Here is a 17,762-nt window from a genome sequence, read left to right as displayed (position 1 = left end):
GAATGCTTGCTGCCCCTGGAGATACAAGCCAGGGTGTGTATAGAACAAGTGGGAATCTGCCACAGACTACAAAGCTCCTAGCAGCCAATACTGGCCCTCAGTATGTGTGTGTGTGTGTGTATCTCACACACACACACACACACACACACACACACACACACTTAAACTCTTCCATTCACTTCTTTAAACCTTTTCTTTAATGAGTTATGGCTTTTTGACTTCCTGGTTTCTATATATCTTAATGTGGCTCTGTGTTGATCACCAAAATTATGCAAAGAACAGGAGTTGGGAAGGTGGCTCAGTGGTAGAGTGTTTGCCTTGAAAGCATGAGGCCCTGGATTTGATTCCTCAGCACCACATAAGCAGAAAAAGCTGGGAGTGGCACTTGGCTCAAGTGGTAGAGTGCTAGCCTTGAACTGAAGAGCTGAGGGACAGTGCCTACTAGGCCCAGAGTTCAGGCCCCATGACCGACAAAAAAAATGCAAATAACAATAATGAGTTAAGTATATAAGTATTCATGTGTTTAATATGTGAACATGTAAATGTTCCTATGATTATGTATACTTAATGAATATGTATATATTAATATATATATATATATAAACACTAAATAATCTAGCCATGTAAACTCATGCACTTATTATTGTGGCAAAATATTCATAACATTGACGTTACCATTTTAACCTTTTGTGAGTATTTCAATGAGTTAGGTACCCTCACAGGGGACTGTGGCTTTTATATGTGACTTTGGTCCTAGTTTCTGACATAATGTCTGGCCCATAAGTAATTTTAACACTCAATAAATACTTATTGGGTGACATAATAAATGGATGAGTGAGTGAATACATAAAGGAATAAAATATTTAATGTTGAGCTGGAATGTAACTCAGTGGCCTAGCAAGTGCAGTGTCCTGAATTCAATCCCCAGTATCAAAAAAGAAAAGACAAAAATAGTTAAAAATAATTAATGTTGGCTAATATATGAAGTGGTGTCTCTTTCCTGTCCTTATATTTGTAAGTCTGTTCTTTCAGACATCTATATTCATGTCTGTATCTCATAAACATACATTTTTCTATGTCTTCCTGTTTTAAAGCCTACTGGTTCAGCAGACCAATTGATTACAAGCACTATTGATTCATCAATGGATATAAGCCCTATGCATGACTTTGTGACATCTATCAACCTGAGAATGCTACAAAAGAAGGCCAAGCATATCTTCTCTCACTGGTTGAATCACTACAGATTTTCACTGGGTCAGTTCTGGAAACCTATTATGTTGTTCCACATGACCAGTTCCCATTGTTAAGCACTTCAAAGAAGTAATATTCAAATGCCTATCCCCTCAAAGTTTTGCAAAGTAGCAAGTTCATGAAATGTGAAACTCTGTAGACACAAATTCTTCTCATGGACTTGAGTGATTGGCTAGCAGGAAAATAAAAGTTGTGGGCTGGGAAGATGGCTCAGTGGTAGAGCACTTGCCTTGCATGCCTGAGGCCCTGGGTTCGATTCCTCAGCACCACATAAGCAAAAAGAAAAAAGTTGGAAGTGGCGCTGTGGCTCAAGGGGTAGAGCGCTAGCCTTGAGCTGAAGAACTGAGGGACAGAGCCCAGGCCCAGAGTTCAGGCCCACGACCGGACCCTCCTCCCTCCCCCCCCCCCCCCCCCCCCGAAAGAAAAGAAAAGAAAAGTTGTGCTTGATACTACTTCCTTTTTCTTTGTGGAGAAGAGAATCTACTTGGCCACTTTTTTAGCACCAGGAAAAGGTGCTTTTATGTTCATTTTTAACATCAGAAAACTTCCCTTTAAAACCTTCCCCAGTTTCCCCATTGTACTTCAGTCCTTGCACATGAGTTCTGCTCACTGGCTATATTGTAAAGGAACCTCACATTGGAATATGTTATTGCAGCATCAACTTGTACTTAACATTTGATTAGAGTCTGCACTATTTCACTCCTTGACTATTAATGTAACAGTTTATTCATTTTTTTTTTTGTTTTGTTTTGCTGGACGTGGGGCCTGAACTGTGGGCCTGGGCACTGTCCCTCAGCTCTTCAGCTCAAGGCTAGCGCTCTACCACTTGAGCCACAGCGCCACTTCCAGCTTTTTCTGCTTATGTGGTACTGAGGAATCAAACCCAGGGCCTCATGCATGCAAGTCAAGCACTCTGCCACTGAGCCACCTTCCAGCCCTATTCATGTTATTTGTAGAAATGAGATACTATAAAATCTCCACAAACACTGAATTATTGAATACTAAAACACTGCTCCTAGGATAGCTTATAGATTGAGCTTCCTGGGAGATCTGGTAACAACATTTTTGCCTATTGATCAATATAACCATATTATATATGTGTTTCTGTCTAAAGACACCTTATTTATTATATATTTGTTAATAACAATGAATTCGTGGTCAACAACACATCTGAAAAAAGCCTATCTAAAACATGTATTTTATTCTTTCTTTCTTTCTTGCAATTTTTTTTTTTTTTTTTTGTCGGTCGTGGGGCTTGAACTCTGGGCCTGGGCACTGTCCCTCAGCTCTTCAGCTCAAAGCGAGTGCTCTACCACTTGAGCTACAGCACCACTTCCGGTTTTCTCATGGTTTATTGGAGATAGGAGTCTCACGGTCTCTCCGGCCCGGGCTGGCTTTGAACCGTGATCCTCAGATCTCAGCCTCCTGAGTAGCTAGGATTACAGGCGTGAGCCACCAGCGCCTGGCTCTTTCTTGCAATTTTTTATTGTAATTAAATGATTACATAAATTTCACACATTTCACAGTATTATAGGAGAGTGATACTTAGTTAAAGTCCCAAACACATTCTAACCTTCATGGCAAATGATCTCTATCATGGTCTATAAAGTTTATGTATATTTTATTCTTAAGGTATATCACAGCCTTCTTGAGTGTAGTATTACACTTGCAGGCTACTGTAAACAGAAAAATCAGGGCTAGGAAGGTGGCTCAGTGGTAGAGTACTTGCCTTGCATTCATGAGGCCCTGGGTTCGATTCCTCAGCACCACATAGGCAAAAAGAAAAAAGTCAGAAGTGGCGCTGTGGCTCAAGTGGTAGAGTTCTAGCCTTGAGCTGAAGAGCTGAGGGACAGAGCCCAGGCCCAGAGTTCAGGACCCACGACTGGACCCCAAAAAAATAAAAAAAATCAATAAAAAGCACAAAAATGCTCCAAGCATAGTAATACATAATATAAGAAGAGCAGTTTTTTTTTTTGTTTTTTTGTTTTGTTTTTTTTTTTTTACAGTAGAAGAGCTGAAACAAGAAGACAAAATGAAGCTTCCTTTGATTTCAGCTGGGAGCATGCATAAAAGGCGACTTGAAACGTTCACCTCTCTGCACCTCTGAATGGCTAACAAAGTGTCATGAATACCGGGGTGGGGGAGGTTTCAAAAAATTATAGTAAGTAGGCAAATTCACAGACATGGAATTGTATTGATTATGTGCTAAATCCAAAGGCACCTTACCTTCTCCATTTGAGGAATTGGTTTAGAACATACTGTGGTATAGAGCAGAACTTCCAGAAGGAAATGCACAGATGTTTTACACAGGAACTGAAAGCAGAAATACCCCTCAGAAGAGCTCATCTGGGCTCGAATGACTGAATCCATAAGACCTATGAGCAGCCTTGTAAGTTTATCCCATACATCAGTTTGTATCACATTTTCTGTGATAACAATTTTTATCTTGGGCCCAGTGGCTCAAACCTATAATCCTAGCTACTCAAGATCCAAATCAGAGGATGCTCAAATCCGAAATCCTTTTCATAAAATTATGTAGTATTTGCATGTTACTACACATATCTTCCTGCATATTTCAAATCATCTCTCTACTTGTTATTCCTAATTTTTATGTAAAAAATTGTTACAATGTATTGTTTATAGGATAAAGATAAGGAAAATATCTATCTATCTATATATATATATATATATATATATACACTATAGATGAAATTTTTTCAAGTGTTTTTGATCCATACTTGGTTGAATCCATAGTTTTGTTTTTTGTTTTGTGCTGGTCCTGGGGCTTGAACCAGGGGCCGGGAGCAGTCCCTGAGCTTTCTCAAGGCCAACATTCTACCACTTGAGCTATAAAACTCCACTACTTTTTGTGTGTGTATGTGATTAATAAAAATCTCACAGACTTTATTTCCTGGGCTGGCTTTGAACTGTGATCCTCAGATTTTAACCTCCTAAGTAGCTAGGGTTATGGGTAAAAGCCATCAGCTCCTAACTAGTTAGCTGACAAATCTTTGAGAAAAGCAGTTTAAAAGACAGAAGATTTAAATGTGCAGAGAATTTTGGAGGTTTCAGTTTCTGGTCAGCTGGCTCCAATGTGTTGGGGCCAAAGTGGTGAGGCAGAACATTGTGGCAGGTTACAGGCAGAGGAAAGCTGATTACTTTATGACAGCAAGGAAATAGAAAAGATGGAGAAGGAGTAGGAAATCTTTTTAATAAATCAAATCTTTTAATAGATCCCAAGAGACCTACTTCCTCCAATTAGTCTTCACTTCCCTACTACTTTCTAATAACAACATCAAATTAGAATCCACAAATGGATTATTCTATCAGTTAGGTCAGGCTCCCATGATCCAACTCCTTTCCCAACTCCCTATCTCTGAAAACTGCATTGGGATCAAGTCTTTACTACACAAGCCTTTGGAGGGTTAGGGGAAGACTTTATATTCAAACCATAAGACCTTCAGTATAAAACGCTTAGATACAGAGGGCTAAATGTACTCACATTACAATGGTAGTTATTCAATATAATAATCTACTTAAGCACTTGATGGATAGGAAAATTTCTACATTTATTACATAGATGCCTTTTATTCTCTAAGCAGACCAAGAGGTACATGTGAAGTAAGAGAACCATCAGAAAATGAACACCTGGAAATGGTAAAAGAGCACCAGGCTACTGCAGGCAACTTAATCCATACAGCTCAGCCTATAGATGCTTTGGTCTACTAAGAATGTTTCGAAAAATAAATTGTTTTTTTTTTTAAATTTCAGGAATGGAATCAATAAACATTTGCCAAACACCTGAGTTGCCACAAAAAGTGATCATCAAACAAAAGGTCTCTTTAACAACAGTTCCTCTGAAACAAGATATAAATGAAAGTTCTAAGCATAAGGAGTATCTTCAATATCAATATACCTTCCAACCACTGAAGAATGTCTTTAAGCTTTCACCTCCTTGTCGAATTCAGAGGGCCTTAGCTATCAATCAGACCTCCCGGTAACAAGACTCTTTTTATCTCTCCCTTCTATTGGTCTTAATAATCCATAGTGCATCTGATGTTTGAAAGACCAAGAGTTAGATGGATATTTCATTCAGTTCCTACAAATGTTCAGTAAGGCCAGGCACTGATGGCTCACATCTGTAATACTAGCTACTCAGGAGGTGTTTTTACAGAGCCAATATCCAATAACCAGCTACCACAGTAGATGATGCTGAGAGATGGATGGAAGAAGCAGACAAACCTAGGATGGCATAGAGTGCCAAATTTAAGGACAGAGATGTCTCAGGTAATAGCCAAAAAAGCCTCCCATACCTGCAGGAGAATGAGGAGTTTATATGCTAAGCTAGAAAAAGGTGGATAGGGGCAGTCACCAGGCAAAAACCTGGGATTTCTTGAACTTTCAACACTGCTTTTGCTGTGTCCCAGAGGTTGTGGTATGACATGCTTTTATTTTCATTGAATTACTATTCAACAGTGTGTTGTTCAATCTTGCTATTGAGTTCTGGTTCTTTTGTGATCAGATAGAATATAGGGAGTTATATCAATAAATATTTCCTCAGGATTATTGTGTATCCTAAGATATGATCTATTTTGAAGAAAGTTCAATGGTCTGCTTAGAAGAATGTCTTGTGTGGTTGCTGGGTGAAATACTCTGTAGATATCTATTAAGTCCATTTGGGTTATGATGTCACTTAATTTAGAGGTTTCTTTGCTGATCTTCTGTTTGGTTGAATTATCCTTTGATGAGAATGAGGTGTTAAAATCTCCCTCTATTATTGTGTTGGGAGGGGTCTCTAAGTTTTTGTTAGTTTACGAGTGTTTGTTTGATTGGAGTGCTTGTTTGATTGTTTAATTGGGAGCTCTGCTATTTGGTGCATATATTGATGACTGTAATTTGTTTCTTCGTGGATCATTCCATTTAATATGTAGTGACCTTCTTTATTTCTTATTGATTTAACATGAAGCCCATTTTATCAGCTATCAGTATGGCTACTCTTTCCTTCTTGCAGGATTTAGCTGCTTGGAATATCTTTTTCCATTCCTTCACTCATAATTTGTGTTCATCTTTGGCAGATATGTTTCTTGGAGACAAAAAAAATGGATGGATCTTGGTTTTTTTTTGTGTGTTGTTTTGTTTACAAAAGTAACAGCTTTATTTATGAAAATGCTCAGGGACAGCACCCAGGCCCTGAGTTCAAGCCTTATGGCCAACCAAAAAAAAATATTTCTACTTGAACTTGTCTACTTTCTCAATTCTTAAAGGACAGAACTAATTCCTTTTAAATACATGGCCCCATGGTTCCTCCTCAATAACCTTGTTTTTTCTATCTCCTTCCAATAAAGTCAGTACCTTCTTCCTGATGCACATTTGAAGTGAAATTGGTGATTCAGCCCTCAAAATACAATTTTTAATAAAGCTGAGAAATGCAGGAAATAGACAAAATACATGCCCACTTGGATTTTTAAAATCCATGCTTCTTGAAAATATTACAGGAAAGGGGAAACACTGGGGCTCCTTGGCATGGGTCGAAACTTCCTAAGTAAAGATCCAGAAACATAACACATCAAAGCAAGGCTGGATAATTGGGATTGCATCAAACTGAAGAGTTCCTGCATAGCAAAAGACATAGCTGGCAAAATAAATAGAAAGACTACAGAATGGGAGAAGATCTTTACTAGCTATGCCTCAGACAAGGGCCTCATGTCTAAAATATACTTAGAGCTCAAAAAATTAAATGCCCCCCCAAAACAAATTCTCTAAGAAACAGCAACCAAATTAGTAAATTGGCTAAAGTCTTAAAGAGAGACTTCTCAGAAGATAAAGTAAGAATGGCCAACAGAAACATGCAGAGATGTTCAGCATCTCTGGACATAAAAGATATGCAAATCAGAACAACATTGAGATTTCACTGCAACCCAGTTAGAATGGCCAATGTCAACAAAACTAACAATAACAGGTGCTGGCAGGAATATGGCCAAAAGGGAATGCCTCTACACTGTTGGTGAGAATGTAAACTTGTTGAACCACTCTGGAAAGCAGTATGAATGTTCCTTTAAAAGACTAAACATAGAGCTTCCTTTTGATCTAGCAGTTCCACTTCTGGTTATTTATCCAATTGACCACAAACCAGGCCACACTAAAGCTACCAGCACAACCATGTTCACTGTAGCATTGTTTACCATAGCCAAGATATGGAATCAGCCCAGATGCCCCTCAGTGGATGAATGGATCAAGAAAATGTGAAATATGTGTGTGTATGTGTGTGTGTGTGTTATATACATACCTCACTGACCATGTTCCACTTTTCAAAATTGAGGTATTATGATCATATGATAAAGGTGATAAATACATACACATGTGTATACACACACACAATGGACTTATATGCTTCTATCAGAAAGAATGACATTGGAAAGAATGCCATTCATAAGGAAACAAAAAGACTTGGAAAAAATTATATTAAGCAAAAAAAATAAGTTGTATTAAACAAAGTAAGCCAGACCCAAAGAAACATAGGTTGCATAGTTTCCCCTCATTTTTAGTAATGAGAATGTGCCTATAAGTATACAGGCAAACACAATGGAAAGGAAAAGACAAAAAAATTATATAATAAGTTAAACAGGACTCCAAACATTCACACAGATACCAAAGGAGGATATTCTTAGGAGAGGATCACAAAGGCTTAATAGTTATGTGCATATGATCATATAAAATGATGCTTACTGAAATGAACTCCACATAAAGGAAAATAAGTTTTTTTTTCTTTTTTCTGTTTTTCCCTTTTTGTTGCTGTTTTTTGTATTTCTGTACCTCTTGTCTTGTATGTAAGTTTATCTGATTTGGGGAGGGTAAGGGAAGCACAAAATTAGTAGGACAAAGGGTGAACTAATTCAGCAGTGATACTAGACACTACATTGATTTTGTTTTGGGTCCGGTCGTGGGGCCTGAACTCTGGGCCTGGGCGCTGTCCCTCAGCTCAAGGCTAGCACTCTACCACTTGAGCCTCAGCGCCAATTCTGGCTTTTTTTTTTTCTTTTTGCTTATGTGGTGCTGAGGAACCGAACCCAGGGCCTCATGCATGCAAAGCAAGCGCTCTATCACTGAGCCACCTTCCCAGCCCCACTAGACACTACATTGATATAACTTGTGGGGGAGGGAGGCCAGGAGGGAAATACTGGGAGAAAATAAGGGAAGAGGTGACACTGTTCCAAAAAAAATATTCATTACTGATTTATGTAACTGCAATCCCTCTATATATCACCTTTACAATAAATAAATACATAAATAGAAAAAAATCCATGCTTTTTACAAAATTCAGAAACTATCTTCACAGGCAGAGATCAGTTCACAGAAAAAATACTGTTAGTATAGAAGTATTTAAATAACTTGAAATGCTCAAAGCAATGCACAGACACTCCAACACATAAAGATGCAACTATACATCAATGACAAATCCATGAAGTCTCTACATAGTCAACTTTGTAGTTCCAACTTCTCTCTTTAGGCCCAAGCAAGTTTTTAAACCCTGTAAAATTCAGTCACCATTTATGGATTAAACTATAGTAGCAAACTTAAATATCCTCTCATTTCTTACCAGGACAATATATAACTTGCTTTAAAAAATAAGTAGAAAAATGTAAAAGCCCAGATTCTACTGGTGAAAAATGCGAATGAAAACAAAACAAACAATATCTAGGTGACCTAGTGCAATATTTTGTACAGAATAGTATGGCTGCACAGTTTGTAAATTAAAACTGGTATTCAGTCAAAGAACTTACCCTTAGTACAAAATTGTTTTGGTAAGCTTCAGCATCTCCTAGAAAAATAGACTTCCTCTGAGGATATCAGTTTAAAGCAGCCTGGGCAGGAGAGGCTGTGAAACTCTTTTTTTTTTGGGGGGGAGGGGGGGTCCGGTCGTGGGGCCTGAACTCTGGGCCTGGGAGCTGTCCCTCAGCAGTTCAGCTTAAGGCTAGCACTCTACCACTTGAGCCACAGCACCACTTCTGGCTTTTTTTTTTTTCTTATGTGGTGCTGAGGAATAGAACCCAGGGCCTCATGCATGCAAGGCAAGCGCTCTACCACTAAGCCACCTTCCCAGCCCCGGCCGTGAAACTCTTATGTCCAATAAATTACCAAAAAGACCCCATAAGTGGCGCTGTGGCTCAAGTGGTAGAGTGCTTGCCTTGAGATGAAGAACTGAGGGACAGTGCTCAGGCCCAGAGTTCAAGCCCCATGACTGACAAAAAAAAAAAAAAAGTCAAAGGATTTACTGTTACATGGAGAGTGTCAGGTGGCAAACCAGGATTTAGCTTTCTGTTCTCTAACCATGGCTTATCAGTCTATTAATAAACCTAAAAAACCAATTCAGAAGTATGTTATAGGTATTTCAACTTCAGTAATGTCCAGTGGGAAAATTATGATAGGAAAAGTGTACATACCAATCCAGCTTTGTCTTACTTTATTCTTTTTTCTATTTGTGTGCTTTTGGCCAAATGATTGCACCTCAGTTTTTGAGGCTCATCTTTTCCATCCATAAGGATGGAAATGACTTCAGTTGTTCCAATGGTTGAGAGAATAAAAGGAAATATCTTACAAACCAGCCTTTTGTACATTCTCCTTGCCATAAAATTGCAATTAATGTTCTAGTGTCATTCTTACTAGCAACTATTTAGTCTTTTACCTGCAGAGCTGATATGTAATATTTATTGCACTGATAAATATTGTAGCATGTTAGCAAATGAAATGCTGTCTAGAATTAAATTTCAATGTTGTACCAAAGTGATCACCCATAATTTAGGGATGTTCTTTCTGTCCTTACAATTCTTCAATGTGATTCCTCACTATTACATTTCCAGGTTTTCTCTTCCCAGTGACAGAAAGGATTCATGTTTTGGTTCCCTGCTGATTTGTCCTGTAGTCCTGAGGCAAACACTGTGTGGAAAGGAAGAGGATACATGCCGATGTAGCCCTTACAGCATTCCTGAAGTGACAGACCTGGAGTATGATAACCTTATAAACAACCAGCTAGCCTCTACAGATCAGATTATAATCGTCTATGTATTCTCAGCTAAGGAAAAGGACAAGCATATCGAAGAAGTGACTAAAGTATACAGAGAACTAAATAGATCCAGAACCATGCCTTGCATTCAGGTAATAACAACATGTAGGAAAATGTTTCGTTGTATGCTTTATCTTAATACATTTTCTCAGTAACATAAAAAATTATGAATGCCTCAATATTTTTGGAGAATGAGGAGTCTGAACTCAAAGCCTCATACTTGTCAAGCAAGTGCTCAACCACTTGAGTCAGAACAACAGCTTTCTTTGCCTTAGTTATTTTTCAGATAGTCTCACCCTCTTGCCTGGGGCCAGCCTTAGACTGTGAATCTCTGACCTTTTTGCCTCTCTTTACTTTGATTACATATTCACGTCAACATATGTTTTTTTGTTTGTTTGTTTTGTCAGTCATGGGGCTTGAACTCTGGGCTTGGGCTCTGTACCTCAGCTCTTCAGCTCAAGGCGAGCGCTCTACCACTTGAGCTACAGCACCACTTCTGTTTTTTTCTTGTGGTTTATTGGATATAGGAGTCTCATGGTATTTCCTGCCCTGGCTGGCTTTGAACCATAATCCTCAGATCTCAGCCTCCTGAGTAGCTAGGATTACAGGCGTGAGCCACCAGCGCCTGGTAACTCTTTAAGATAAGGTCTTTCAGCCAGTACTGGTGGCTCACACCTCTAATTTTAGCTACTCAGGAGGTTGAGCTCTGAGAATTCTGGTTTAAAGCCAGTTCAGGCAAGGAAGTCCATGAGCCTCTAATCTCCAGTTATCTACCCCAAAACCCAAAAGTGGAGCGGTGGATAATGTACTAGCCTTGAACAAAAAAGCTCAGGACAGTACCCAGGCCTTGATTTGAAACCCAAGAACACCACACAAAAAGATAAAAAGAAAACAAAGTTTTACTGACTTTTTTTACTCAACGGTGGCTTCTAACTATGATCCTCCTAGCTCTACCTTTTAAGGTACAAGGATTACAAGCATGAGCCACTGTACCTCACTGACCACATTCTACTCTCCAAAATTGAGGTATTACGATCATATGATAAAAGTTATAAAATTTAATGGCTACAACTTTATTCCCAAAGTTTCATGTGCTTAGAAAATTGGTATTGAGGTTGTGGAAACTTTAAAAGTAGGGTCCTGTAGGAGATAATTAGATCACAGTGATGCTACCACTAGCAGAAATTAATGACTTATTATAAGGGAGTGTATTAGGTCCCATGGGACTAGATTAGTTCTTATGAAAATGTATTGTTTTAAGGTTGAGGCTTTTTTTTGTTCTTGGCCTCTTCCACATGTAGCCATTCTCTTCATGCTTCACCATGTTGTGAAATAGCCGGGGAGGCCCTCATTAGATGCCAGTGCTGTTTGGAATTCTAGTGGCATGCCAGGTATTGAAATCATGAGCCAGATAAATCTTTTTAAATATGTATCTGATATTTTGTCATAGCAAGGCAAAATGGATTAATACAGGCATATGGCATAATGAATTTTTATGTATCTGCATAATCATCATCCAGATCAAGATATAGAATATTTCCAGTCCAATAGAATAGAATGCCAATATTCTCCCCTTCTGTGTCCATAGCAGACATTAGTAATTTATCATTCTATTTAACTGAGTCTTGGCTAAGCCTTGAACTACTTTATCTGAATACTCTCCAAGTAGTTGCTACCAGTCTCAGTAGCCATGCATGAAACCACTCTTATTTTTATTTATTTGATCACTGTGGCCTACTTCCCTGACTGCCTCTTTCTCTCAACCCCACTACTTCTGCTTGCTGCAGGCCTTTATTACCACCCACAGATTTTCTATGTTAGCCTAACTGGTTTTTCTGCTTCTGGTCTTGGTCTCTACCTAGGTTTCTACCTATTACAGAGTGTTCTTTTTACCATGTGAACATGACTGCAGTGTTCTTATAATCCTTTAAGGACTTCCTTTCAAGTCAAGTCTAAGTTCTTTAGACTCACTCACACTATGGCTCTCTCTATCCTGATGGTTCCACTCCCTGTCCCACCTTACTCTTATTATAGCCCTAAGGAACATATTAGCTTGATAATATATTAGTATTTGATCTTCCTCAGGTTAAGACATGTGAAAGCCAAAAGTCCTGGATTGTGTCAAAGCCATGACCACATCACTCTGAGCAGGAATGTGGAAATGAGATACTCAGGAAGGGTAGGGAGCCACAGGTGAGGGGCAATGGCAGTAGAACCTCAGTTAAGGAAGTGATGGCAGCCCTTGGTGCCACAGTTTCAGGGCAGCTTGTTACTGGCATCCCCAGAGGGGAACTTGGAGTCATAGGTGAGCTTCTCACCATGCAGTATGTGGTAAAGAGCAAAGATGACAGTATGTTTCTGACATTCCACATGGATGATAGGATAGAAGCAGCTGGCTTCATATGAGTGGTTGATGGCATTTTTAAGAGTAGGTTTCTAGGAACTACTTGTACAGATACATTTACTGAAGTCTTACAATATGTGGTAATGTGACAGGGTCTGGATGTTGGAATTTTCTTTCAAGTCTAATCTTATCTTCAAGGAAAAGGCAATCCAGAAAATGGACAACCAGAGCATGGTGAAGTGATAACCAGAGCATGGGTCAGAAATATAGACAGAGCATTCAGGCAGGAAGCATCGTGTAGAGCAGTATGATTCAGGTGGAGAGCACTTTCCTACACATTGCCATGTTTTGGAAGACTCCATGTTGGAAGACAAGAGGATGTGGGACAGACCACATTGAGAAAGCCAGTAAACAGAGGTGTTCACAGGGGCCTGACTGTGAGGCTTGAAAGGATTTTGAACTCTGCTTGAAAAGTAGGAAGGTTCATTAAAGGATTTATGCATAGAAACAACATGAAAAGACTGTGTGGTGAAGGATAATTTTGACAGAAAGATGCAGAGTGGCAGGGACAACTGTTACTGCACTTAACCAAGTGTGAAATTATCAGAGTGAAAGTGAGAAAAGGATGGTACATATGAAGTAAGACTGCATCAGAAATAAGACTCCATAAGATCTGGAAGTATTAAGTAGGGAAGAGTTTACCTCTCATCTTCTCATTTGGACAATTTAGAGAATAGTAGCACTGGTTTTTATTTGTTTGTTTGTTTATTGAGATAGGAAATTTAGAAGAAGGAGGGTAAGAAATATCTCAGGCTGGATGCTTGACATATTCCTAGAATCCAATACTTAGAAGTCTGAGGCAGGAAGATTGATAGTTCTAGCCAGCTTGAACTACATAGAGAGAGGCCATCTAAAAATAAAAATAAACAAGTTTCAACATGTCTTACTGCTTAGGTGGCTATCTCAAAACATAGGAGCTTAAACCAGTAAGCATCTGTTTGTTTGTGAATGGTACTTAACCCTGCTTCATGGAGCATTGGTGGAGTCAGTTTGAACAGGCTAAGGGATTCAAGCCCATTCACATGGCTGGTGGGAAGTGCTACTGCCATTTGGAGCTTAGTTATGGCAATTGGCCCAGGGACCTCTTTTCATAAGGACTCTTGGAGCCCTGCTCCAGATTCTGCATAACAAGATGCCTGTTTAAAGAAGGAATGTTCCAAGAGGTGAAATGGGAACTACTTCTCTTAATACCTAGTCTCACAGTGGCATGGTATGCTATTGGTCAATGCCTATCCCAGGCCAAACTAGATTCAAGGGCATCAGAAATGGCATCCATCTCTTGATGAATAGAGTGGCAAATAATCTGTAGCTATGTTTAATCCACCATAAGAACATTTAAAGAAAAGTATAAATAGTCCTGTTGGACATGCTGAGTTTTGGTTTCCTGAGTGATGAAAAATGGAAGATCAAGAAGTCAACATCTCGGGCTGGGAAGGTGGCTCAGTTGTAGAGCGCTTGCCTTGCACGCATGAGGCCCTGGGTTCGATTCCTCAGCACCACATAAGCAAAAAGAAAAAAGCCAGAAGTGGCACTGTGGCTTAAGTGCTAGAGCGCTAGCCTTGAGCTGAAGAGCTGAGGGACAGCGCCCAGGCCCAGAGTTCAGGCCCCACAACTGGACCCAAAAAAAAAAAAAAAAAAAAAAAAGAAGTCAACTTACAAACTTACAACTTACAAAAAAGAATCTCAACTTACAAATTTTGTGAGGAGAGCACTAGTTTTGGTAGACGTTTAGTTATTTACTCATCAAAAAATAATAGAAATATGTGTGAAGATAGTGAATAGCCTGGAGCATTGGCTCTAACAGCACTTTTTAGTATAGTAGAAACTTAGAGGTCAAGGACAGAAAAAAAATGAATTTGCTGAAGACTAGTGAAGACCTGGGGGCACAGGAAGGAGACCTAGAAAAAATGTGGCCACAGAGGCTGTGAGAGAATTGAAGAGTGATATAAATTAACCTCACATGCCATAAAGGAGTCAAGTAACAAGAAACAAAAATGTTCACTAGCCCTTGGCAATACACAAACCTTTGATGAGCCATGGAAGCAATAGTAAGGATAAAATCTAGAATACAAATACTAAAGAATACAAATACTATTAAGTAGAACAAAAAATCAGTTGCCTGTGAAGTATCTTTTAAACTTCTTTTCTTTTCTTTTAGAGTCATTTGGATCCCTTTCGGTTGCTAAAATACAACATCTTGTCAGCATCTAAATTTACAGGCAGTGATTGTCCACTTCTGGTTCAAAGACACAATATCACCCCAGGCATTTTTTTGGTATGTGTTTTAAAATAGATCACTGTTCTAGCTGGACTGTTGTTTGTAATGTTGGTCTAATTTGGAGATCATTCATAGGGTCCACAGAAGGCTGAAGAATTCAGAAATAGCTTTTACAATAAATTTTGACTATAGGTCTTCCTAGCTATTGAGTTATCCTTCCTATTGATCTAATGAAGTTAAAAACTGGACATTGTTAAAATTGAGGTGGCCAAATGAATTGGTGTGGAGATTACTCTTTGTAGTAAGATCAGTTTTCACTTTTAAGGTTATATAGTAGTTAGATAAGGAACTAAGAATACATAAAAAGTACATAATTGAAAATAGAATAACTACTGAAGTGAGGAAACTGAGTGCGCAGAGAAAGCACGGGAATTGAAAACAGAGCTGATTTCATGACCTGGTTCTATTACACGCTTGTTGTGTTATCTTTGGCAGATTTCTAAGCCTGTTTTGTCTCTTAAAATACAAAGAGTTATTGTAAAAGTAATTACTGTAAAATTTCAGCAAGACAATTGTGTAAAGTACTTGTTTCAATTTCTTGCACCTTAGAGGTACTTCATAAACATTAATTCCATTGATCTGCTTTCGGTCACTGTAAATTAGGTTTGCCTTCACTAGAATTTCCCTGAAAGGATTCAAACAATAATGATTCTTTAGGTTGATGACACTTGCATATCAGTGTTTTTTTTAAGCATCTCTAGGGGATGGGGGCATGGCTTAAGTGGTAGAGCACCTACTTAGCAAGCATGAGGACCTGTGTTCAAACACAAACATCCTGTAAATAATTTTTCTAAGAAGCAACAGGCAGGATGTTCTCTCAAGATCCTTCCATCTTAGAAGGAGGAGGAGGAGAAGGAGGAAACCCCATGATTTTGTCTACTGTCAATAGATGCATCAGATACATTTCAAAATCAAATGTAACTTCATGAAAGTTACATTTTAGGAATAGTAAGTATAGCAGCTGCCATTGAAATAATTATAATGATAATGTTAATATTTATAGAGTTTTAACTCAAAAATGGCTAGGCACCATGCTAAGTAATTCTTGTGTTGTTTTTTTTTTGCGGGGGGAGGAGGTCCGGTCGTGAGGCCTGGGCCTGGGCGCCTGTCCCTCAGCTCTTCAGCTCAAGGCTAGCACTCTACCACTTGAGCCACAGCACCACTTCCGGCTTTTTTCTTTTTGCTTATGTGGTGCTGAGGAATCAAACCCAGGGCCTCATGTATGCAAGGCAAGCGCTCTACCACTGAGCCAGCTTCCCAGCCGCAATTTTTGTGTATTTTTTAATCTAAATCCTCATAGTAAACAAAGGAGAGATGGGAAGATAGGTACATACTAATATTAATCCTGACAAAGAGATAGAAGCTGAAACTTAAGGGCTGGGAAGGTGGCTCAGTGGTAGAGTGCTTGCCTTGCATGCATGAGGCCCTGGGTTCGATTCCTCAGCACCACATAAGCAGAAAAAAGCCGGAAGTGGTGCTATGGCTCAAGTGGTAGAGCGTTAACCTTGAGCTGAAGAGCTGAGGGACAGCGCCCAGGCCCAAAGTTCAGGCCCCACGACCGACAAAAAAAAAAGAAGCTGAAACTTAAGCAATTCATCCAAGGTCAAGGAGCTAGCCAAGTAGAATGTCAAGGTTAAAATACAAGCTGGGCATCTGGTGGCTCACATCTGTAATCCTAGCTACTCAGGAGGCTGAGATCTAAAGATTACAGTTTGAAGCCAGCCCAGGCAGAAAAGTCCATTAGACTCTTATCTCCAATCAACTACTCAGAAAAAGCCGGAAGTAATGCTGTGGCTCAAGTGGGATAGAACACTAACCTTGAGCACAAAGAGGCTCAGGCATAGTGCATAGGCCCTGAGTTCAAGCCCTAGGACTGACAAAATAAAAAAGATTCAAATACAGATTTTCTCACTACAAATAGCAACTGCTATTATTTTATTTTATTTTATTTCATTTTATTTTATTGTCAGCTTGGGCGCTGTCCCTCAGCTCTTCAGCTCAAGGTGAGCGCCCTACCTCTTGAACAACAGTGCCCCTTCAGGTTTTCTAGTGGTTTATTGGAGAAAAGAGTCTCATGGACTTTCCTGCCCGGGTTTGGCTTTTGAACCATGATCCTCAGATCTCAGCCTCCTGAGTAGCTAGGATTATAGGTGTGAGCCACCAGTACCTAGCTAGAAACTGCTTTCAATGAAGACTGCAAGAACTTCTCCCACTACTACTACTTCTCAGGCCCACTACTTTGGGTATATGAAAGAGATGTATAGTGTAATACTTTCAGCTCATGAATGAGTTCCAGTTGAGAAGAAACTAAATGAATACTGAGCAAGAAGGCACAGTGACTCTTAGCTTCTTATAGAAAACAAGCTATCTGGTCACATGTGCCAAAGAAACAGATTCTGTATAAATGAGATGGAGCAGAGGGTCATCCACGCATCTTCAGGGATGCCACATACAAAGAAAGTGAGAGTAGCTCAATCACTGGTTTCTCAAAGCTGAATTATTTGTCAGATTTCAGCGGAAATATACATCATTGTCATGTAAACAGTCCTATTGTGTGGAAGAGAAATCTTCGGTCGTGCCTGGCTCATCACTGCCTGGATCTCCTGGATCCAGGAGTATAGGCAGGTGAACTTGCTTGGTTTGTAGCCTGGCTTCTTATAAATGTACTGTGGTTAGGACGGGGAAAAATCAATCCACATAATGAAAATATATGTGTTCCTTAAGTTCTATTCATCTGTCCCATCAGAATCCAGAGTTTGACAGGTGAA

At 39.3% G+C, this 17,762-nt stretch overlaps 1 protein-coding gene across 1 annotated transcript in view; it reads left to right on the top strand.

The window, feature by feature from the left end:
• Positions 1–17,762, top strand: part of LOC122119312 (uncharacterized protein C3orf20-like) — an 84,369-nt gene that overhangs the window by 45,204 nt on the left and 21,403 nt on the right. The window contains exons 11-14 of the mRNA XM_042693387.1: positions 1,095–1,254; positions 5,023–5,248; positions 10,110–10,404; positions 14,875–14,991. Coding sequence (XP_042549321.1) covers positions 1,095–1,254; positions 5,023–5,248; positions 10,110–10,404; positions 14,875–14,991 — 798 coding nt within the window. The remainder of the gene's footprint in view (positions 1–1,094; positions 1,255–5,022; positions 5,249–10,109; positions 10,405–14,874; positions 14,992–17,762) is intronic.

This window comes from Dipodomys spectabilis, unplaced genomic scaffold, assembly GCF_019054845.1.
Source record: "Dipodomys spectabilis isolate Male_0828 unplaced genomic scaffold, ASM1905484v1 ptg000163l, whole genome shotgun sequence".
Classification (NCBI taxonomy): Eukaryota; Metazoa; Chordata; class Mammalia; order Rodentia; family Heteromyidae; genus Dipodomys; species Dipodomys spectabilis.
This window is presented reverse-complemented; position numbering and strand designations above follow the sequence as displayed.